The sequence below is a fragment of the Plectropomus leopardus genome, chromosome 15 (genome assembly GCF_008729295.1).
Source record: "Plectropomus leopardus isolate mb chromosome 15, YSFRI_Pleo_2.0, whole genome shotgun sequence".
NCBI classification, from domain to species: Eukaryota; Metazoa; Chordata; class Actinopteri; order Perciformes; family Serranidae; genus Plectropomus; species Plectropomus leopardus.
Window position 1 is genome coordinate 6,170,350 of NC_056477.1, and position 25,492 is coordinate 6,195,841.

General features: G+C 39.7%; 1 protein-coding gene across 1 annotated transcript in view; it reads right to left on the reverse strand.

Moving 5' to 3' along the window:
• slc8a1b (solute carrier family 8 member 1b) overlaps positions 1-25,492 on the reverse strand; it is a 189,704-nt gene that overhangs the window by 18,655 nt on the left and 145,557 nt on the right. Inside the window, exons 6-7 of the mRNA XM_042501705.1 lie at positions 18,097-18,242; positions 13,091-13,190 (exon numbers count right to left, since the gene is read on the reverse strand). Coding sequence (XP_042357639.1) covers positions 13,091-13,190; positions 18,097-18,242 — 246 coding nt within the window. The remainder of the gene's footprint in view (positions 1-13,090; positions 13,191-18,096; positions 18,243-25,492) is intronic.

Sequence of the window (25,492 nt, forward strand, 5' to 3'; positions counted from 1 at the left end):
GCAGGACTTCAACACCAAAATGGGTTTGCATCCTCAGACACGTGTGGTTATACCTAGTTCAAACTTCACGACTTTAGCCCCAATTTGCCACTAGTCTACGATATTTGAACCCCCCAACTAATCAGACGAAACTCGACATTGGCCTGCCATACGTAAAGTTCCTGAGGGCTATGTGTGGACTATTCAAAGGCTTGAGTGGAGAGGCTGTCTAGATATCTATTATGCTAAATTTTCTGGAGCTGTTGTGGACTTTATCAGCAAACTACAGCCAATGAGAGTCCACGATACAGGTTGAGGAGACAAGCAGCATTTCAACACTTTTTAAGCTGTTAATGTTTACAGGGAAGAGAGAGAAAATGACAAAGGGGAAGAGATGGTGGAAGGTGGACTATTGCAAGCAATCTTTCTTTAAGTTATTAACTTAATAACTTAATCAGAACGTTGTTTTGTCACTTTTTGTTAACTGATTTTAACACTGCTAGTTGCAAGAAAGAAAGCTATTACTACTAACTGGGGTAAGGAAACACCATCAACGAAGGACCAATGGCTAACAATAGTGGAAGAAATCTTTCTAATGGAAAAATGAACACACTGAGACTACAAGAAGCACTACTAGAAAGAAAATGGGAAAAAGGCTTTTTACAAGCCTCAAAAAGACAACTCTGAACTGGAACAATAACCAACAGATACACACTCTTTAAGAATGTAAAAATGTATATGCACCCAAGCAGTTTTTGATTTGTCAGCTTTTGTCCTCAGGTTTGTCTGTCATAACTGACACATCAATATCACAAATATTTGTGTTAATAAAGATTTCAGTAAAAAAAAAAGCTATATTGACCAGTAAAGTGTCATTAATACTTGTCAGCTGTCTGTGGTTAAACAGCTTATAGTGCGTATCAAATACATAGGTTATATATTCATGAAACATGGAAAAAACTCGGTCACACTCTGATACAGTATTTCTCTCCTATGCCTCCCTCTCCATCTTCCTTTACTTCTGTCCATGCCTGACTTGCACACTCTTTTCTCGTCTCTCTATTTCCATGTTCAGTAGGCGTTATACTGATAAAGTGGTTATCCAAAAGTAATTCTTTCTTCTTCTCTCCCTCTCCGTCGTTCACACTCTTTTCATCCTTGGTCGCACTTTGCTGATATAGCCTTTATATAATTGAATATTCTCTGTCATTTCCCCGCTTCCTCCCTCTAAATCTCCCTCATCCCTTTACAACTTTCTGTCACTCTCTAAATGCCATTAAAAGTCTCTTCATTCTATTTTGTGTGCGTGAGATCAGTCATCTTTGTTGTTTATTTAGAGCAAAGGAGGACAAAAAAATCTCCCGGGCAACAATGAAGACTGCATCTATATCAGTTGCATACTGGTTAGCATCTCATGTTAATCTGGCAGCTGCTCACTCAGGGTTTTTGACTGAGAGGCACCGGCATGCTGATGTACTTGACATCAAGAAATATCTAATCTGACACACACACACATATCAATACTCTGTCTCTCACTCTGCAGAGGTGTCGGGTGTGTGTTATCTCTTGCTGCTCACTGAGCGTGCCCAAAAGCTGCGTTTTCATAGGTCAGGGCAGATGTGGACAGCAGCTCGTCTCTGCATGCTGCTAGCCAAGCGAAGTGTGGGTACATGAGTGTGTCTGAAATTTGTGTTTAAAGTGATATGGTACCAGCTCAGGGGGACTTGCAGGGGATCATTCATACGACTGCATGTTTACACACACACACACACACAGGGCTTTGAAACTGGTGTGTACAAATGAAATCCTGTGCAGAAAAACTCAAAGCTGAATAACAGAATAAGGGGAGAGACTTTGGAAAAGAAAACATGTTAGGCTTCATAGGGGTAGCTACAAACACACACACACACACACACACACACACACACACACACACACAGGCATATACGCACAGACTCTGAATCTCAAATGGAGGCAAGAACATCACACACACAGCGCACTGTTGGAAATATCACACACAGGACAGCCTGTCAGTCATCCGTGCATCTTCAAACACAGCCACAGTTTGTGCCTCTCGTTAGTGTTGTTTTGACACTGATGATTTTATTCCAGTCTCAGAAGTAAGCCGCCATAGTTGTCAAAAATAAAAAGAAGTCACATTTTGTGAACACCCCAGATCTTTTAAAAAAAACCTCCCTGTGACCGTGAAGACATGTTTGTAATCTTCAAAGCATCTTCTGGACTGTCGGTAATGTATATAAAAAAACCTTCATTGTACAGTGAATCTGAACTTTCCTTTAGATTCTTTGCCAAACAAATATCACCTTTCTTCAAATTAACAGGCACAGTTTTTTAACTGTGCAATGACAGTTGTGTGTGTGTTTGTCAGATCTCATGCTGACATATTCATGATCCACTTGTCCCATCATGCTGTTTGTTTCTCTCACACATGGAAACACACATAATCACACACCACAGCATGAAATTAACTAACTAATATAACTTCATCATTCACACCATTGACATGCTGATAAGCAAGACTGGAACGTTATAATGACTTTGCCAAACAAGTAGCGGCGCTTATGTAACATGCTGTACATCTGATGTTAGATGTTTTAAATGAACGCACAGTCCCTCAGTGAAAGAGCCAGTAAGCCTGTCGTTTGACAAGCCAATCAGTCAGCCAGGCAACAAATCAATTATATAATCAGTCACTGAGTCAACCCTTCATTGTCATTCCCCTTCTGGAGGATTCAAATTACAGTTAATGCACAGTAAGGACAGACAGGTGGTGATGTGAACTGCAGTTCAATGCCAGTGACTGAAAAAGTGTTTATTTGCACATAGCAGGGCCGATGCAGGGTGAGAAACACTCACATATGGTCGCATTTAGGTCTCTCTGCTGCACATCAAAGACACAAAAACCCCTCGCAAATGTGAAATGAAGCGCAGGTGTAATTTGCAGTAAGAGAAATGAAGAATAACTCCACCACTATTTGTTTAGAAAGTGGTACAGAAACTTTCTTTAATAATTTACCCCCTTTGAAAGTTTTTATTTTTCAGCCCTGACTGGCTTAAACGTTTTTGGTAGAAAAATAATATGCCTACATGGAGAGGTAAAACACATAACTACACCATCAGTGTCTGGTTTACCTAATACAAACCTTGTAACTGAAAAACACTAAAATGCTCAGGCTGTTCTCGTGCAACCTTTGTATGTGTACTTTTGAAATGTAATGCACCCCAATTCATATACAACCAACACAATCGGGAAGGATGCAATCACACGACCAACGTCCTATTGGAAGTAAAGAAGGAAGTAGAATAAAGAGTGAAAGTCTTCATAAGGAGGCAGGATGGGGTGTTGAATGAGTCACACAGATTCAAGATTTTCCCCCAAGAGACTGGTGTTTGTGTCCTGTGTGAAACCAGTTATTTTGTCAACACATTTCTTTTCCTAAACTGAAACTACATGATTTTACTCGCCTAAACCGTCCGGGGCTTTCTCATCGCAGTGTAGTAACTCACCGCATCCAGTCATTTCAAAGACGTAATTTCAGCTATTCCTGTGTCTTACTACAGTTTGCAGCTTTAAGTTTGCCAGCACTTCTGCCGGTGTTGACCCGAGCAGCCATGGACCACAGCAGCAGCAGCTGCTTTTAAAAAGTTTTCCTTTTGGGGGGAGCTCTCCTGCAGGAAGGCGGTTGTTGTGGTATGTGTGTGGTGTTGAGAAACCACCTTAACCTCAGTAAGTTTATATAAAGTATGTAACTTTATATTATGTTTGTAACGCAAGGGTGTCATTCTTGGAGCACTCATTTACTGAGTATTTTACAGTATTTGTATTTGTGGATGGTTGTATGAGGATATGTAGAAATGCTACATTTCAAAATGTTCAGAATTCATCACTTAATTTGTGGCAAACAATTTTTTTGTCATAATGCAATAACGCTAAGATGGCATTAAAGATCTACACTTTTTGGATTAGTTTTTGATAACTTACAATTTAGTGATGTAATTGTTATGGGAATTATGCATAATATATATATATATATATAATATATATTATATATATATATTTTTTTTATATATTTGTACCCACTGCAGTACCCCAAAGTACCCTAAGGGTATGTATCTGATGCCTGTCCACAGAGCACAAAGTAAAATGACCACACGCTCATGTTCTTCTCTTTCTTAACACAACTAATGTCAGCTCCAAACACTTCTACGCCAAAAGTCCCCCCTTTTGGAGTTTTTCCTTGAATACCTATTACCTTCGTCCACTTCCCTTGGGTGTACACATATAAACAAACACACACATACGTCGATAAATAACACACGCGCTGAGGAGCAGGTGATGAACAGCGTGGTGTGGACTCAGTAATTATGGGGCAGTGGAGTGTGGAGCTGTTGCACATAAATCTCTTTCTTTCACTTTTCTCCTGCACTCTTTGTCCTAACAACCTCTCTTTCTCTCTCTCTCCCATGATTTCCTTTTCATTGATTTTTCCTCTCTCCATCTTGTTGTCCCTTTGTTGGTGGCTGTGCTGCTCTGAGTCAGACAGTTGAGCTCAACAAGATTATGTTCTGTGAACAAGACCATGTTGCTGTGGATGGAGACAGCGGTAAACAGGGTGATTTAAAAAAAAGGTTAAAATGTTAATTAATTCCACTTAACCTGTAACCATTTACCCTCTGGTCAGGGGCAATAATCACACCTGCACACTGTATATCAGCCCACATGTTCACCCTCTTTCTGCTGCCTGGGAAGCAGAAACACACAAATGGCCAATAGTTTCAGGTGTTGGCATTGTAAGTTTCTGCAAACAGCTGATAAGTTCAACATTTTATATGTGATGTGTTGTATGTTTTACACGTATGCTGTTGTACGCTTGATGTTTTTTTACCACCATTCAAATATTCATGAGAGCATAATGGCAGCATAATCTAGTGTACAGACTTTGTTTTTTCTTCTCTTAAATAATCTCTTGTCCAGCACCTATGTCGTCTGGATGTGCGTACTTTTGTTAACTTTTTGTGTGAGCTGAGTTTGTCATCAAAAGGAGAAGACAGTTTTGTTGGGGGATACAGAGGTCAAGTCCCCCTCAATATTTAGACCAGGTGCATTTGTTCTCCCATATTGAACATGAAAGTGGCCAAAAATTGTTGCAGAGAAGGCATAGACTGGTGCAGAAACATTCACCAGAAGACAGGACATCAAGGTTTTGATGCTGAAAATTTCCTGGGGAGGATTCTTAACCCTCCTTTTTCATGTGTCCTCCCAAATGTTGAAACTAAACCTGCGCCCTTGACCACAACATTGTCGCAACATAAAATTGAAGGGTAATTACACGTGAAGTTTAAACATCTGCTACATATGATTGAACAAATGCAAAATATTTGCAGAAATGTACAATGCCAACATTTATTCTGGACACTGCGTTGCAGCAGGAATAGCTTTATTCTTTCAGATAAATGTAAGAAGAAAACACTGCACACAGTAAAAAAAGAAATGTCAAGCTCTTGAAGAATATGAAAGTCAAGAAATGCATTAAAGCATCAAAACGAGCTGCTCGCCAAATGGCAACTTGGCGGGCTTGTCACATACTGTATGTGCTTGACCGCACGTTGCTGAACACATGCACGCACACACACACACACACACTCTCCCTGTCTCACTGTGTTAGCTTATCTGGGGAAAATTCTCCATTAGCCATGCAACAAACACAAAAAGAAGGGAACAAGGGAAAACAGGTCAGTGTGTGTGTGTGTGTGTGTATAAGAAGGACACAAGGAAACACAGGTACACACACACACACACACACACACACACACACACACACACACCTGCACACTGACATTTCAGAGCGCTTTAATGGCTAACTAAATGCAGGTTTCTTGCTCTGAGATGAATGTCATGGTTTCAGCAGGATTTTGTGTGCATGTGTGTACACATGTGCAGCCTAAATGCCAAATAGTTGTTATGATGTGGTGACCTGAAGGTTGAGTCTTGGCAGATTTTAAATGTCTTTTTCATGGCTGCCATTTTAGCAGAAAAGCTGTTCCAAATCTGCAATCTTCTCCTAATTGAACTGATGAAGTGATAAGCAACAACAGATATCTTTTGCCATATATGAGGCCAGAATGATTTCCGGAGGACTTCTACACATCAAGATCATAATCAGACTCTTCAGACGGAGAGCGAGGATGAGAGCAACAATGACAAACTCCAAATGTCTTCGGCCAAGAATAGAAAAATATTCAAGGCTCCTTTAAAGTGATTTTAATCTTGATTTTAATCTAATACATTTGAGAGGAGATAAGAGAGAAAGTTGGGCGGGATGAAAGAGGGGAGGAAGGAGAGCCAGGAAGAGAGAGAGAGAGAGATGGGATTAGACAAAGCTATCTTATCAGTGTGTGCTGCATTAAATCCACCACCGTATCAGTGACAGCCGCTCTGGACTTGTTCAAACCCTTGAACCAGTGTGTGTTTGAAGGGATGAGCTGCCAACTTACAGCATGTCTCCATTTGGGCTTTCTGTGTGTTTGTGTGTGTGTGTGACTGGATATACAGGGATGGGGATTGTTAGTTTTTGTTGATATTGATACCATTATTGAGACTCCTTGATGATCAGAGTCTTTATCGATACCACTATCAATATTTTTCTATTATTTGGTAGAAATTCGAGGCGACAACATGTTTTTAACAGATCTGGTTTGGCTTTTATTGCTTAACATGTGACCTTTCTAGCCTTCAATAAACATGGCTGATGTAACAGGCCCCCTTCATTATAGCATAAAACTCACAGTAGCAAAAATATATCAGCAGCACTAAACATTTTTCCATCACTACTATCCATTTTATATTACCGGGAAGACTAATTTCTGACCCGAAACAACTGATTTTTCAAGTTTCAAAAACTAAATTTTCTTTTTCTTGATGTTTCATTTGAATCATGATGATGTTTTATTTTCCTTTGGCTAATAGTCATTTTACTGAGCCGACTTTAAACACATCACAATGAAATCTTATGCAACCTCGTTCATTTGGCTAATTTGCTCTTATCTTGCCGATTTCAACATTGGATTACTATTTTTAAGTGATGTTTACGTGTTCTTGGATTTAAATGATGTGACTCGATTTGAGATGTATGTTACATTATAGGACCTGCAGGACTCCATAGCACTATCGGTAAGTTCAAAGATTACCGATTTTCAGGTTTTGAAAAAAGCAGGTCTTTATAGAACTGTATTTCAATCCCCATCCCTAAAAATATGCCCTCTGTTTGTTAAAAGGGTTTGTCACATCCACCTGGTGTGTCCACAACAACGGCATAAGACCTCCTTAAACACATCTGAGAGAATTAGCTGTTTTTTTGCCTCATTTTGTGAAGAGACTGATTGTCCCTCATTACATTATTTTTTTCCTTCCTTTACTCAATCCCCCTTTTAATTTCTCACCTTCCAGGCAGTAATGAAAGATGTTGGAGCCATTTTAGCTCATTTAATGGGTTATAAATCACTTTTATACTCTAATTTTCTTTGCTCCTCTGTTTCTATTCTCCTCATGTTTCCCCCTCCTGCTATTTTTCCATTCTTCTTTTCTCTCCTTCTTTCACTAAGTTAAAGAAGCTGTGTGTTGCAGCCAGTTGAAACTTCTCTCATGTGCCAAATGTAAACTCCATTAAGAATCCCTTAAGTGTTCATTGTTTAAGAGGTTTTTACTGGGAGCTGAATTATCTGCAGAGGTCTCTTCCTCTCCAAAACAAACACAGCAGGGGATTTCAACAAGTCAAAACACTAAATAAGCTTTTTCACATTACAAATGAGTGTTTCTGTGCTGCTGTTTGGTTTGTGGTGGAGGGGCTGCTAACTATGGCGGCTGACACGAAACCACAAATACGTGACACGACCCCTCACAGAGCCAGTGTTTGGTTTGTCCGTTTTGGGCTACTGTAGAAACATTGCGATGCAACATAGTGGACTTTGTGAGGGAGGACCCGGTCCATATGTGGATATAAGCGACTCATTTTAAGGTAATAAAAAGACAACAATTGTTATTCTTCTTTTCTTTTAGGTCATTTAACAGTAAAGAAACATGCTTATTATATTTTAATCAATTTCTGCGAATTTATCATCCCAAATCCTACACACTGGACCTTTAAGTTGCTGTTTGAGATGTTTCGTTGTCAAACCAAAAACTTAAGTATCTTAAATTATCTCTGCGATCATCTGCTGCTGGTTTATTGGAGGTTCCCAGCAACACCCGAACGAATATCGAGAATGAAGCCTTTGTCAATTATACCCAAGGCTATGAAACACAATACCAATAACAAAAGCCAGCTCATTTAATATTTTTAAAAGAAAACTAAAAAAAATATGTGTTCACTCCAGCCTTTCACTAGCCTTGACTCTCTGATACAGGTCTGAAACTCTTTCTTTTTACTCTTCACACTGATGCAATTTCAAAAAAAACCTTGTGATTCATGGTTTAAATGTTGTATCATTATAAGATTTATAGTTTTGCTATCACTTAATTTTGATTTGTTTTTTATACTTTATTATCTCTTAGCTTAACCCTTTTTCTTTTCTACCTTAAACCTTTTTGTCATCTATTGTAATTTTATTGTTCTTATGACATCTATTGCTCGTCTGTCCATCCTGAAGGAGGGATCCCTCCTCAGTTGCTCCTCCTGAGGTTTCTACTGTTTTTTCTCTGTTAAAGGTCTCTTTGGGGAGTATTTCCTTTGTCGTTGTGAGGATCCAAGGACAGAGAGATGCCGTATGCTTTAAAGCCCTCTGAGGCAAATTGTGATTTGTGATAATGGGCTTTATAAATAAAATTGAATTGAATTGAATTGAACTACCTTTTTCCTGGATCTCCAGCAGTCATTCATTCATTCATCCATCCATCCATCCATCCATCCATCCATCCATAAGGCAGAAACAATCACATCCAGGCGCAGAGGAGGTGACCCCGGTCTGGCCTCATGTTAAAGCCTGGCTGCCTCATTTCCTCATCGTGCCTCCATCATGGACCTCAACACATTTGTATTCCACGGGAGAAGTAATTAATCTTTGACCTTCCTCCAGTGTTTGGTAATTAATAGGGGGATGGTGGGAGAAATGGAAAGAGAGGCAGTGCAGTAAATGGGGCAAAGCAAGACGGAAAATAGGAAGTGAAAAAAGATTGGGACTATATTGAAGGATAAACCCACTAAAAGCCACTTAATGCAACTTCATCTTTGCTGATTACAGTTTTAGCAGGAAAGATGAGATGACACAAGTCATAGGGAGTTATATTACAGAATACGGCTTAGTCTGCAATCTGAACACAGTCCCTACTTAAGCCAACCACAGTTGGACCATCATCACACACCAGAAAAAAGACACAAAAACATCTTAATATAAGCATCACACTATGAAACATTTGCAACAGCATTTCTCTTGGAAAAATAAGCCTCGTGTTTCAGAGGCGTTGCAATGAGATTATTTGGCGCCACACAAGTTGGCGTTGTTCAAACCTTAACAAATGAACTGAGTCAAAAGAGGAAACCCTCCAGGGTTCGAATAAACTCTAACAAACATGCTGGGTGTAAGTGAGTGAGTCTTGATGTGATGTAGTTAAACTCAGACAATTGGGAGCTGGTGGTAATGATCACAAATCCACACTTAAATGTCTATTTTATCTTTCTTTTGTCTTTCTTATTAAGTCTCAGTTGAGTTAAGTCTCAGTCACACTATATACTAATTTTCATAGTTTAAAAGAGATTGTTTTACTTCTCTCAGCATGCAGGTGACTTTTTTCAGCGTTAAAAAACATTACTGTGTTCTCTCCTTCCTGCTGTCATTCCTGGACTGAACAAACAGAGCAGAGAAATGTGCTAGCGATGTGTTTCTATGGTAATCAGTCACTTTGCAACTGCATGTCCGTCTACCCAACCAGCTGCCAGTTTGATCTGTAAGCATCCAATCAGCTCTTAATCTCAAACACTCTGAACTCTCCCAATCCAATCAGCTTCACATTTAAAGGCCCTGAAAAACCAATCACCCTCCTGTTTGATCTGGTTTTGGATGTGATTTGGCTTGTCAACTTCATGTGCATGTGTGTCACGGTTGACCTGTTACAGTTTGCAGACACAGGGGAACCTTTGAATACTCCATTGTTGTTGAATGCAACCTAATGAAGCCATATGTGTGTGTGTGTGTGAGAGAGAGAAAGAGCCTGTCTTTGGTGGAAACTGCACTCACCGCCTTTATACAGCTCTCTTTAACACACACACACACACACACACACACACACACACACACACACACACGCGCACACACAGAGCACTCTGTCAGCCTAGACAAACTAATCTGAGATAAGAGAGCGAAGACAGGCCTTTTCATTAATGGCATCAGCTCGCCAACAAAGGCTGGCTGACAGGCTGGCTAACTAAAGCACAAACAAACACACACACACAACACACACACACACAGGATAAAGTTATTTGAAGGCACTAAAGTGATTGAGCAGGCTATAGACAAACAATGCTCAAATAGAAACCCAGTTTCAAAGACAGTAGCAGAGGCAGCAGCAGCAAATTGGGTGATTTTTTTTTGTTCAACTCTGCATTCAAAGCAATTATTTGCACTATTTTCAAACAAAAATAAACAACACACAATATGCAGTTCGTGTTACCCTGAATTGCTGATTGACTGTAGCTGTGGAAAATGAGCAAGCAGCTTTTCTCGAAATAATCATTCATCAGTGCCCACTCTTTGGGGGTTCAAAAATAAAACCCCTGCTCAACAACAGATAGGAACTAAATTACCCAACGCAAGTGGGCATAAATAAGCCATTTAAACACCAATTGTTGATTATATGGGGAGATCAATTGTACTTTCAGATCAGTCTGGTAAATATGACACTAGGAAAATAGGGGGAAACACTCTGACTCTGTCCAAGGTGCTCAAATGCACACTAGCAGCACTAAAGCTCACAAACTAAAGTAATACTTCACCCACAAAACGACCATTTGTACATGAGTTACTCACTCCATTATGTTGAATTTGTGAGGAAAACTCTCTTTTTCTCAGATGCTTCCACAGTGAACGGAGAATCCAAAACCAGCAAACTTTCTTGATGAATTGAGGCAAAAGAAGATCATGTTTAACAACAGCAAAACTATATGAAAACATCAGTTTATAAGCTCTCACACGACTCATTCAGTGCAATCCAAGTCTCATTTGTCTAGCTGTATGCTCAGAACTTCCCAAACTTGTGTATTTTCATTAAATCCTTACTGTTAAAAACACCTCTGCATTTGAGTAACGAGCATGTGAAAGCACATACACTCAAACTCTCTTCATGCATACCACTGAGCTGCTGAGATGCACCGCTCGACTGTTTATGCATAAGAGGTTTGAGTAGTAAACACGTGTTAGGAAAGTATTGAGCATACGACTGGATAAAAAGTTGGATTATATTGCACAAGTTGTGTGAGAGTTTGCAAATGCATGTTTTGATATAAAGTTTCACTTCAGTTCATTAAGAATGTTCATGTTCTCGGATTCTTCACCTTTAAGACGTGAAAAATCAACCTTAAACAGGGTGAGTATATGATATAAAAGTAGTAATTTTTAAGTGTTACTTTGATACATTAAAAATCATATTGTGAATCTTAACAGACACCTAAGTTACAAGAAACAACAACAAAAAAAAACAATAGATAACAGCATTATAAGAGGTTATGTGTTGCCAGTGGTGTAGTGGTAGTTGATGAGGTGGATAAACTATTACCACCTAAAACGAGGAAAACTCTCCTCAAATGTAATTTCCAGATCCATTATAGGATGGAACTCTTTACCAGATCGTGTTATTAAAATAAATAAAGTTGCTTTCAAGAAAACACATTTTATATGTGATTTGTTTTTTTGTTTTATGTGTCGAACCCCAGGAAGATTAGCTGATGTTGGGCTTTGGCTAAAGATGTTCATAATAAACTAAACTTAACTAAACTAAACTACAGCTAACTACTGTTTGTTGGCGTGAATGCTGAAGTGGAAACACCTCAGCATTGAGAACTTTCTGCAATCTGAATCAAGCTCTCTCTGTTTCCTCTTTTTCCATTGATGAGCTGCAGTAATGTTTTCTGCCTCTAGAGGGCAAGTTACCACAACTAACCAATGAACTGTGAAGATTCTGCAGGGAAACAGAAAAAAAACGCTTCCTCTTTTTCTGTGTTTCTACAACCAGCTTTCTCTCTTAAACTACTTGTTGCATGATTTCTTTCTATCTCTTGTTCCCTTTTTCCTACTTTGTCTTCATAAATGCATCCTTATATTCCAAGCAGCACGTTTCTCTTTAAGCATGCATTCTCTTTTTCCCACTATGCATGTTTCTCACTGCACGCAACCTCCCTCCGTCTCCGTCAATCTCTGCATAATACATGTTCTCTCTCACACATGAGGCCTCCTTATCTCTCCCTGTTCACATGTATGCTCTCTTTTTCCCTCTTCATGAGACGTTAACATCAGCAAAGCTCATAACAAGTCTTGACAGAGACTAGATAAGTGTTAAATATTCCCCTCTTTCTCTCCCTTCTCTCTATCCCACATAAACACACACACACATCCTTGTCCCTCTGTCGTTGTGGAGGCTGAAACACACACACACACAATTGCTCTGAACATTATCTCCCATCTGGTCAGTGTTTGTCTGTCCAAAACCATCAAACCAGGCCAGTCCACTTCCCAGTAACCATTAGATATCATAAATGCGCGCATGCACACGCAACACACTTGACTCCGTTGGACTGTGAAATCGCCCCACTTCATTTTACACACAGTCTGCCATCATTTGATGCAATCGGCATCATTAAAGTGGTAAACCACCCATGCGCACACATTCAACACGAGATTTCTGATAGTTTTGGTTATATTGATCGTTAGGGCACATGCAGCAGAGGACCACATAGAGCTCAACCGACTGTAAAACTGCAGCTGTTCAATCTAGCAACAGTTTATACGCCACACACATCTGCTTCAAACCACCTCAGATGACCCCCGGTAAACTCCAGAACCATTAAACTCATAAACACACACTCAGGACACACACTGGGCTTACCTGCGCTCACAGTGATGGCCTCTATGAACTGGTCTCTCCAGCTGTTGGTTCCAACCAGCAGAGCCAGGTTGGTCTTCTTTATCAGCTTGTCCACTGTATTCTGCCAGAGGAGAGAGAAGTAATCACGGTTAGACGGGGAGACAACAGCCTGTTCACTGAGTGCTCAACGTGCCATATCGTTTCATAAAACCATTCCTTTGTAAGAATTAGCCATTTGTTCAGCATTAGGAATCTGCTAGATTGTTGAACTCCATTAACGAGAGACTGGCATTGACCTTTCAGAGCAAAACATACTCCAATCTCACATTTTCATTTACAAATATACTTACCGTCCAGATTTGCTGCCCAAGTTATTGTTTTTTTTGTACCGCCCTTTTGAACTCACTAATAAATAAATAAAAAAGACTTTTGACTCTAAAGAAGCAAAAAAAAAAGATTTGCTCCCCGAGCCTTTCAATGACTTTTTAAAGGCAAATTCACAAATGCATTCTCATTATGTTGTCATTACAAACATTAAGTTATGAGACATTCTGATAACTTTTATCCCCCTTTTTGCTGCACCAAATAGAGAAATTATCATTCCCTTTATAGAGGTTCGTAGCTGTGGAACGCAAATATGGAGTTTATAGGAAATGCGGTCTTAAATTTGAGAACACAACTTACAGCCAAACAGAGATGTAAACACATGTTTATCTTTACTCTGGTGTTGTGTTTGTGTTATAATTCCTTTGATAATGGTATTCAGGAATACTAATCCCCTTAACATACTGCACATTTTTACCCATGAGGGATAGTTTGGATCTTTTGAAGTGGGTTTATATGAGGTACTCATTCATATTCAGTGTATTACATACAGTAGATGTTGGTCAGCACATCCTCAGTTGGAGAAGCAGCAGGAAAACCAACATGATGCTCAGCAAACTACTGCTGTGGACAGGGGCAGCAATTAAAAAACCGTCACATTTCTCACCGCAAAGCCATACTCCATTAAGAAAAACATTAATTTAACATCGGTGACTTACTGGTCCACCGTTGCCTCAATCAAGTGTTTGATTTGTGTTACTGTGTGTTGGTGTTTTAAGGACTTGGTTCAGATTTACCAAAGTAACACAATAACACAAACTAACTAACCACAGCAGAGGACCAGCAGCTCCTGTGTCCAGGAAGCTAAAATTACTGGGGTTTTTTGTGGCAATGGTAAGACAAGGCAAGCCATCTTTTTTGGATAGCATATTTCATACAATCAAAGTGCTTTACAGAGCAATGAAATATATAATGTAATAAAGGATAGATTCACAGTAAAAGAACAGATATAAAAGGTAAAATTAATAACTAAATGATTTACATTTTTTAAATAATCACCATTAAAAATAAATTAAAAGTGCAGACAAGAGGTGCAAAGATATAAAATATGTATAGAGATTTAAAATGATTTAAAATCAAGTGTGAAAAAATATGTTTGCAGTCATTTCTGGGTGGAGTAGGCAGTGTTAAAAAGAAACATTTTTAGCTTTGACTTAAAAGTGGTCAGAGTCTGGGCTTGTCTAACATCATCTGGGAAGTTATTCCAGGTTTGTACGACATTATAACCAAACACTGCTTCACCGTGTTTTTTTCTACCTCGTTGGCCAGCCCCAGATGTCCTAAGTGTCCAGAAGGTTTGTATGTCACAAGCATGTCAGAGATGTATTTGAAAGCTGAGCCACAGAGTTATTTATACAATGGAGTCTGAAGAGCATAGATGGGGAACGGAAGCTGATAACAGCTTATTGAGCATTGAAATATTCTCATTATAGCAAACACTTAAACTGGCATTGATTTTTTTTGGGGGGTGGATTTTTTTAAAACATGTTTTGCTGCTGAACCCGTCCACAGCAGGCATCCCAACCGACATTACTGCATGTAATACACTTATTATGGATAAGTACCTCATACGACCCCACCTTAAAACAACTAAACTATCCCTTTGAGTATCACATACTCTGTACTTGCTTGCTTTGTTATGTTTTTATGGCTGCACCACTCTGTCCTATAGCAATATTCTAGCTTCATTTTATACACATTTTCTCACAAATTAAACCACATACTTGGTCTATTTGGGATCTCCACTAGAATTGTGAATAACATTTTGTGGATTTTAACAATGTTTGGCTACACAGCATGAATATGTAAGAACAGAGTCGTTTGGGGGGGAGGTTTAGGGGGTCGGGAACATTCATTTATCAATCTATAATCATATGTAGGACCTTTCATGTATGCAAAAACAATTTTGCTGCAAGTTTCTTTACTTCTGTTCACTCCTCTTCTTAATTCTCTCTCTCCAAACTTCTCTCCATCCTCCCTCTGTCCACCTCCTCTTTCCTTTATCTCCTTAATTCCTTGTTTTCATACTTTGTTGTTTTCTTCAAAAGGAAGAAACAATGAAATATTGAGATAACACACACACGCGCATGCACGCGCCCATGCACAATCACAAGCACACACACACACACACACACACACACACACACACACACACACATATCACACACTAATTAGCGGAGCAGTGGGGTTTGCTCTTTTCTTTTCTCTCTACTTCAGAGGGAAACTGGGATACTAATTGTGTTGAATAGAGCTTAGGGGTGTCAATAGTGCTTTGCTGCTGCTGTGGACACATGCACGCACACACGCACGCACACACGCGCACACACACACACACACACACACACACACACACACACCAGCTTTACTTCACCCATTGTACATGAAGTGCTTATTTAACTACACTCAGCCAAGTTTTTGTAATACCTTCCTTCTCATTCTGTGTAGGACTGATATTTTTCTCCTCACTTGCTTTCCTTTTCTTTTCCCTCCTCAGATCATTACTTTAAGACTCAGTTGGACCGGTGTGAAACACATTTGCTCATGTTTCTGTGTCTCTCTGCAGAAGAGGACAAATGAGCCACTCCTACAGTGGGTGAATGAAGATATCATTTTTTTCTGTCACCAGTTTGTGCCACAATAAACCTCCGTGATGACCCAGCTGAGGGCAACACATGACCGTCAACCTGGTGCTGACCCATAAGTCATTGCACTGATAAATCTCTCTTTCTCACTCATATTATTGACATTTATGAGTCCTTTCTCTCTGGACAAACAAATTTTTAAGCATATCAATGATGGCAGAAAATCAATAACTGTTACTAAAACATTATCACAACTTGCTCAGTGCTCTTCAGTTTTCTACTTGTCTGATTTATTTTAGATTTTTAGCTTGTTTATATTGTTTCAATGACATTCACTTAGTTCTAAGAGGAAACTTTCAACTTCAGAGCAAACTTTCCATTAATGCAGCTTGTCTTTTGTTCTCCTTGGATCCGTTACGTCAGACACTCTCACACTGTTGTACTCCTCTATCTACCTATAAGCAGTGCATGGAGGCAACTATAGGATCCTGCTCCATGCTGCACACACACACACACACACACACACACACACACACACACACACACACACACACACACACAGGATTTCATATAGAAAACTACTTGACAAAGTATAGCATCCTGTCAAGTGGTGAGCTATTATTGGGTGTTATTAACTGTCTCCCTGTCTAGAGTGATTGTGTAGGTGGAGCAGCAGAAAAGAACATGCATCAGTACACACACGTACACACACGTGCACACACACACACACACACACACGCATACACACACGTACACACACGTACACACAGACACAATATGTAACATGGATGGTAATTGCATTTAGCTTGTCTTAAGAGTCTGCGTGGGAGAGCGACAGAAAGGAAGGAGATGCACGCAGTAATCACAGGATGATTTCCTGTATGTTTTGGAGCAGTTTGTGAGTGTAATATGTAAAGTGAGTTTGCAACCTGATCACCAGGACAAAATGCTGGCACTTTCTGCAAACCATGGCAGTGTCACATTCGTGTGATTCATGTTATTATGTAACAGATACTTTACATTTTAACAATGTTGTGGTTAATGTGTGGTAAGGTTTGGGCTTAAACTACCCAGCTCTAGGGGCACAATCCTTCCTGAAAAAGGAGGAATATCTTGGTAAAAAAAAAAACAACCTCTATGTTGTGTGGTTTCATTGGAAAAATAGCAACAGGTCGCTACAAGGACAGAGGGGTGTCATATGCTGTAAAGCCCTCTGAGGCAAATTGTGATTTGTGATAATGGGCTTTTTAAATAAAATAAAATAGAACTGAACCCATGTTTGGTGCCTTGAAAAGCTGTTCGGCACTGACTCGCTGACTCATAAAATCACAACTGGTTTTGCTGTTTGCTGTTCACAAAAAATGGTCTGCAGTGGTCTGCAGCACAGCAGGCATCTGGCTTATTTGGCACGCCATCCGTGATCACTTCCACCTCCTGATGAGGCCACTTTAGAAATGTTGATATGATATCTGTAAAACGCGCTAATGTTATGATTTTGGGTTTGCAGAAATGTACTTTGCTGACATTTTCTTGTAGTGACAGGGCTGGAATTAATGTTGATTTGTGTGCATGTGTGTTTAAAATAAAAATAAATTTAAATCAGTTTCTTATGATATAAATGTTGTAGTGATCAATGCAATTAAAACTTGTTTGCTTCGTGACCACTGTTGCATGTCCTTGATGTGTGCTGCATCTTAGTGATGTGTCAGTGTTTTCCACCTCGATGATGATTAATAGTGTTCATTATGTGATTCAGTTGTCTCTAAATTGTCTTGTTTCCTTTGTGTAATGAAATCAGACTATTCAGAGTCACGTGTGCGGTCATTTAATTTGGTGGCAGTTCAGAGAAAGACATCAGATTAAAAAAAAAAAAAGAGGAGCACATGAACTATCCTACTATGGCAGTTTTTTCTTGTTTTTGTCACTTTCGGTTTTTTGGAAACCTAAAGTAAAACCAGAAGTAAATTAGACTGCATGTTAAAAAAAGCTGCTCCTGCTACCTCTATCACATCGTGCCACTTTCGTTTATTTGACCACACACAAACACACCCTCTACTTTACCTTGAACTCATACGATTCCTCTATGATGACCTCCAGCTTGACGTGGTCTCCCAGCGTGGGACGGCCCATCTCAGCGATGCGCTGCTCCTCTTCATCTTTCCCTGTCAGTGCTTCTTCTTCCTCCTCCTCCGCCTTCTCCTTTTCCTCTGCAAACACCATGAGACAACAACCGACGGCAGAGTTAGAACACGACGGCTGCTTTGCAGACTTTATTTTATTTCACCAGAGTAATCCACTTAACATCAATACTGTTTCAAGGAGTCCTGATTGCAGACATTAAAACAAACAATAAAATAACCAGACAGTTTAAAGCAGGCCGTGTTAGTGACGTTGTAGATGCTGGGTGGGTGAGTCGACAGACAGAGCAAACAAAGCCTGCGAAGTTTCCAGCCAGAGAGAAAAGTAGAAGTAAAGGAGACATTTGAACTATAAAAAGAAGAAAATTTATTTAAAAGACAAACAAGAAGTGCAGGAACGTATTGTATTAAATACATAGATGCTTAGAGGAGCAACGTGTATCAGTTTTTATGGACTCAAACGTGTGGCAGTTTTTATTTTTAATGTGCGCTAACAGCATTGTAATTCATATAAACCCTGAAGAACACTGACTCTTTGTTTGACCAAAACTCAGTGTCCGGATGTCTAATGCAAGCGTGAATTTGATGTAGAGTCTTGGCAACAGATGATGTTGATATTTTGTTGCTTTTAAGCTGTGTTAAATAACCAAAATCCAACTCCAACGTCTTTACAATGTCTTATGCCAACACCCTCTTGACGTAGAAGAGTTAGAGAACAAAATCCATCTTCTGCAAAAGTCATTATGTTAATGTCCTCACAATGTCATACTGACGTCTGATTCCAGCTGACAAAAACATCAGCACCTCAGACACCAGTGGCACCATTACCATCAACAAAATGTGCATACATACACAAATCATCAACACTAAGACTTCAAACTGGACGGACTGTACTAAATCATACTTGTCACTGACTGAATTGGTCAGTATTAACAGCGGAGCTCGTCTCATTAGTACGAAAAAGACTTTGAACGAAATTGAACTAACGATTCAAATCAGTGATTCTCAATTTCCACCCCGAGCGGCCACCTTTGTGTTAAATTAATTTATAGATGTGCCAATGCTTTCAATTCATGTAATTAACTTTACACTGTTCAATAGTGAAGGTAGCATTACTGAATGAAAATATACCTCCAGTTCCTCTCTGGTCTCATTATCTCTGCCTCCCTGTTTCTCACACATGACCCCACTTTACTTTTTTCTTTATGGTGTGTGTCAGTAATTGAGATTCACTGTCGAGTCTGAACTCACCGCTGTGATCAAAGCGGGAAAGAAACACAAAGAGAGAGAGAAAGGCCATGATCACGTGTGGGGCGGGGGGGGGGTGGGGGGTTATCCATGATATTGTCTTCTATTACAGTACCGTACATTGTGGGTCTGCACCAGCTCATTGGTCATTTGTTCCCCTCAGTTGAGTTACAGCATTATTAGCAAGCAGCACAGTTTTGCGGTACGGCTTCTTACACGACCATGAAGAATAATAAAACAGAACCTGCTGAAGCAATGACCCAGGTGTGACACTGTTAAACTGAAGCCATACAATCGATTTTTTTTATTTTCACTTGAATCATCCCCATTCCTTAAATCCAATGCACATTAAACTCTGTGCAGGTGCTGTTATTGATTTTTCCTTAATGATGGCACTGAAACAACTATGTGAATGTCTTTTGATGGTAGGCACTGATGCAAAGTGTTTTGATTTGACAGTGAGTGATCAGCTGTAAGATTTTAGTTTTTATTTGCAATGGCAATATGAGAGCCCCAGTAAAAAAAAGCTTTTTATCAGCCTGCATATTGCACCTGTTTGTTGTACTGTAGATGCATGAGTTGACGTTTTTATTTAGTTTTAAAGCGTCTTCTTACACTTAACGTTTAGATCCTGGTTGTTTTACCTTCACATTTTAACAAGGTGGAAGATTTTAACCCTTGCAGGTTTGGGTCTTTAGTTTATCTGGCCTACTGGACTCTCTGGACTGCCGCTAGCTTAGCAGGTTTGTTTTTAGCCTGGTGGCAAGGCTAATCAGTCGCTCCTAATGAAAATTTTAAGCTTTAAAGCTCCCATAAAATCTACAGACAAACTGCTAGTCCGATGGCTGAGTGCCACTTTACCGTTTCAAGGCTGAAGAAAAGCATCGCTGGTCTGGAAGCTGATCTGAGGGAGAAGGACGAGCTCATTTTTTGCTACAGCCCGGGAAAAACACCTCGCAGTTCTGGGCTCCTCTGGCTGCAGCAACCGGCATGCGACCAGGACACTGATCCCAATCCATCATTAACGGAGCTGGAGCCCCGAGCAATTACACATTATAGCACTGGACTGCCCGCCGGGATCCCCTCCTGTGTTTTGGACTTTTCTGGGCGTGTACCCACACAGCGCTCAGGTGAGATTGGAGCTTTATTTTTGTATTTTTTGAAGTAATTTCTTTTTATTTTCAAATTTAAGCAACAGAATAAAAAAGACCAATTAGAGCCAATCTGGGGTTGGCTTTTACTTTCATTATCACTGGTCGGCATCTTTACGAGAAGTAACAGACAATCCTGCAGAGTATACCTTTAATTTACACACAAGCACATGCACAAACACACACCATCACACACTATGTAAGAGCCTTTTAATGAACTCAATTAACAGCCTGCGCGAAACCTCATGTGGGATGAACATGACCGGGCAGTGCCCTTGTTAGCTAAACTCCCTCCGTGTGTGTGTGTGTGTGTGTGTGTAAATGGACCTGACAGAGGTTGGATGTTGCAGGGTAAGATGCTGCTTCCTGTCAAAGCTGCTGTCTGTACCATTTATCATTTTGATTTTTTCCTCCCTCCGGTGTCCTTCTCTCTGCTCCTTCGCAGTTCAGTTCAATTAAATACGACCGAACGCACTTTACAGCCAGAACATATACGCACAAATATCGCTGGAACATCCAAACAAAGTTGGAATCAAATATATCTTCAAACTGGGCATTTTCCTCTACTTTTACACATAGTATCTGTGTGCACTGTATCTTTAAATAGCCAGCACAAAAAATATGAGCAGGACATAATCTACCTCTGCCCTATCCCCAAATATCTCTCCTTTTGTTACATAACTGTCTCTAACCCCCGGCTCCTTCTTTTCTTAATCTTTATTTTCATTTTGATCTACCTCCTTTTATCTCATCCTCTTTGTCTCTGCTTCTTAGTATTAAAACCTCCAATTTGTATTCTTCCTTCTCTCTCTCTAATTCCTTCATTCCTGATATAGTCTCAATTCGAATCAGCTTCAGCGACCCACCAGAGAAAACCCTCAAAGAGCACATTACTCATTTACTTCAGCAACTTTGACAACATAGCTTTCAAATTAATACAGCTACCTAGGTATTTTCACAGTGGACAAATGAGTCCATGTGGGGACAATTGGTAGTATCTCTCTCCCATTAGTGGTGTCATTAGTTCCCTTTGAATTTAAGAGCACTTCTCATAATCTACTTTATGGCCACGACCCCTGAAAGAGGATTATTATCTACTTTTCATTAGTTTTCTAGTCCGTTCCACCTCAGTGAGCACCTTTGTGTTTTAGTTAGACATCCTAATATGCTGCTCCTCCCCCTGATTTTCACTTTAAAGCACTAAATCAGTTTTCTTTCTCACTCTTTTCTCTCCTTTGTTACCTCTGCTGAGAGGGTCATGTTTTCACCTCAGTTTGTCAACAGGTTTACAAAAAACTAAAAGCCTGACCTTCCTGAAACTTGGATAAAGGTTGTCGCATGGACCAAAGAAGAATCCATTAAATTTTGGAGGGGATCCTAATCATGGAGCAGATACACACCTTATTTTTTACTTGCAAACAAGACATTTGGCCTTGGTGGAGGAATTTGGGATGCATGCACTCAAAAAAGTTCAAATCTGATTTCAGACTTAGAGATGTTAATTACTTTTACAGTGGTTTAACTCTTTGAGCCCTGAGCAAATTGATTTCTTTCAAAAACACAGAAAAAAGGCAACAAGCAACTTGGTAAAAAATGTTTCACACATTTAAATAAATTAGAAGATTTTAATTAAAAAAATACTTAGGAAAAATGTCTAGGGAAGAAGAAAAAAGCTAGGACAAAATATATATTTCTAAATATCATAATCACATATTTGAAATTATTAGAATTTTTAAGAACTTTTTTCAGGTGTTTCCTTGTTGATGTGTTTAAATTTCTTGTCTTTTTTTTCTAAAAACAATTTTTCCTGAAATTTTTACAAATTTCTGGCAGATTTTTGCATCATTTCTTTATTCTCTGCTCATCGCCTTCTTCCTGTGTTTTAAAGAAATTGAGTCAATTTGCTCAGGGCTCAAAGGGTTAAGATTGCGTGTGGTTACATTTTCCAGAAATCTTTCACTCATCCAGTTGAGAGACAGTTACATGATGGAGGCTTGTTTTGTGTCGTCTTTGTTGAGTGTCTCAGATGCATCTTGTGGCCTTTTCTCTGATCAAAATCAAAACAAAGCAAGCCATGCAGCAGCAGTTAACATGCATCAACAACAGCTGCTCCCTGGACTCTCTCTACCTGGGGACCTTAAATTGTTTCAGGTCAGATATTCTGCTCTGAAAGTGGCTGTTAGCAGTACAGAAAACTATGTAACAATTATGAAAAAGGAGCTGGTATACTCAATCAGAACTGCCTGTCTGATGGTCTAACCATAGAAATGGTTCCAGAGCGTGAAAAAAAACCCTGCTTGGGCAGTGGCCCGTGATATTAGATATGCACAATGCACAATGCACTGGGTCTGTAGGAGACACATCAGACTTTCAGTCAACAAAGACCATGTATAAAAATATTAATCTCAAAATGAGATGAGTTGATTCATGCCAGATTTAGCTGTTAGCTAGTTTACATCCACAGTACCTGAGCAGGAATAAACAGAAAAAATACATAACACTAAAACAACATTACAACGGACAATACAAACAGACACAAACATACCAAGACATACTTCAAGTTGGCTACAACTAAAAAATCATCATTCATGGTGAAATTAGTGTTGACATGTTGACATATTAGATGTTTAGAGCCACAGATGGAGTATAAAGAATGAGAGGGTCTGCTTTGGGCGAGTAGAAGGGGACGTGGTCTAGCAAGCACAGGACTTTTACCCAGAAGACCAGTTTTTGCATAAAACTAGAAGTCAGTAATTGTTTGTCACATCAGTTGACCCATGTGACTAAAATCAACCACAGTCTTTTCCGAATCCTAACAAAGTATTTATGTTTCCTAAACCAGCCTGTTCCCATTCTGAAGTTTTCAAATATCACCACTTTTGCAATGATTTTCCCAACGCCAAAAGCCTCCTTTTGCATCTGCATAATATGCTGCTGGACAGCATCAGCTGAGAATGCTGACAGATAAAAACTGTCATTATTACATGTCGCTGGAAGGCTGGATAGTCGGACGGCACCTCTCAGCAAGAGGCGTAGTGTCCGTAAAAATATGGACAAACAGAACATGTCAGGATTTGAACTGTTCATTCTTTACTCAACTATTTCTGGCACTTTTTGTGTGTACAATCAAGTATAAAAAAATCTAAAAATCTAAATAACTATCACACTTGGCACCGAGCCTTTGGGGAAGGCTGTTCAGAACAGTTATTAAAACAACAAACAAATTATTTTCTGGGATAACCAAGCCCCATGAGTGCACTTAAATTGAAAATTAAGTGAGTCCAATGTAAAGATTTGTGCAAATTAACACACATGGAAATTTAAAACTCTAAAATATACAAACAATGTGATAATGGACAAACTCAAAGGCAAAACTTTGGACGTGAAGTTAAAAAGTCTTACTTAAAATAAGAAGTTTGATGCCTTGAAAGATTGCGTTTTCTTCACTTTTTCATTTTCACAGCACATTGCTCATTTGGCACTTGAACACAATGAAATGCAATGGTACATTTTTGATTAAATATTGAGTTTTCCTTCTCTTTTTTCTTTTTTGCACTGACAAAGAGTGTCTGTCGATTTGTCTGGATAAAACATGGGTCAATATGTGCTGACAAGAGCTGACAAGAAGTGTGTGTGTGTAGTGTGTACGTGGGCTTTCACACCTTGTCTTGCTTTGATAGACTCCCTAGTCCCACAGAAGTGATGGAGGACGACAAGGAGAGGAGGACAGAAGGGGGCGAAGGACTGAGGGAGAGGTGAAGGAAAAGGGGTAACGAGGAAGGAAAGAACAAAAATCGACAGAGAGGAGAGACGAGCAGAGGGGAGCATTTTTGCACCCTGTCACGTTTGATGGATTCAGGTTCCATCAGCGGAGGCAGAAGGAGGAGGGAAGAGTAAGGGGCGAGGGGAGGTATCTTTGCAAACTGTCAACATGTAAAGACAAAAGGAGGAGCAGAGGGGAGAAACTTCTGCGCCGTGTCAAGGAGGAGACGAGCAGATGGAAGGAGAGAGACGACAGGAGAAGACATGGTCTTTGACAGGATTAAACAGTACAGCAGGGGACAAGGCAAAGAAGAGGAAGACAGAGCTGTTACATCGTCACACTTTTTTTTGGAGAGTCCCATAGGAGGAGACAGAATAGGAGCAGAAGAGAGGAGTAGGAGGAGAAAAAAAGTGGAACTTTTCACTAGTCTGGTCTGTCCACAGAGGAGGAGAGGAGAGGATGGGAAAGCTGAATTAAGAAAAGGATTAGAAAAGAGGGAAAGGGGCACAGATGAGAAGGAAAATAATGAGTGCGAAGAGGAAGAGGAGAGGGAAGAGAAGAGGGGAGAGGTCAGAGGATGGGGGAGGAATGTATAATAAGAATTAAAAGTGGACGGTAAGAAGATGTTGAGGGAGAGTGAAATAGGAGCAGAAATAACGGGAAAGGAAAAGAGATGACAGTGAGGAATAGTGACAGATAAGGAAGAGCAGAAAAAGAAGCAAGAGGAAGAGGTAAAAGAAAGGAAGAGAACAGAGGATGAAAACGAGGTGGTATATGAGAAGGAAGATGGAAGGGAGCAGGGGGAGGAAAATGAGGGAAAAGGAAAATTGGAGGGAGAAAAAGTGATAAGGATCAGGAAACGAGGACAATAAATGAAGAGATACATTCAAGAAGGATGCAGCTCTGAGTCCTGAAATGATGTTTACATCAGCCAGGTCGCCAGAAGAAAATTTTGGCATTGTATGTTTCTGCAAACCACATTACATCTGTACGTATCACATGTATCATATCAAGTGATGTGGTGTATGAGCTGCAGTAAACGAGCAGCCTCCCAAGCTGCAGATGACTTTTAAGACCAGCAAACAACACAACTAAAGCCAGTTATTGCAGTGTGTTCAGTGGCTTTTTATGCAACAAATCTGGCCTTTTTGCTGCGA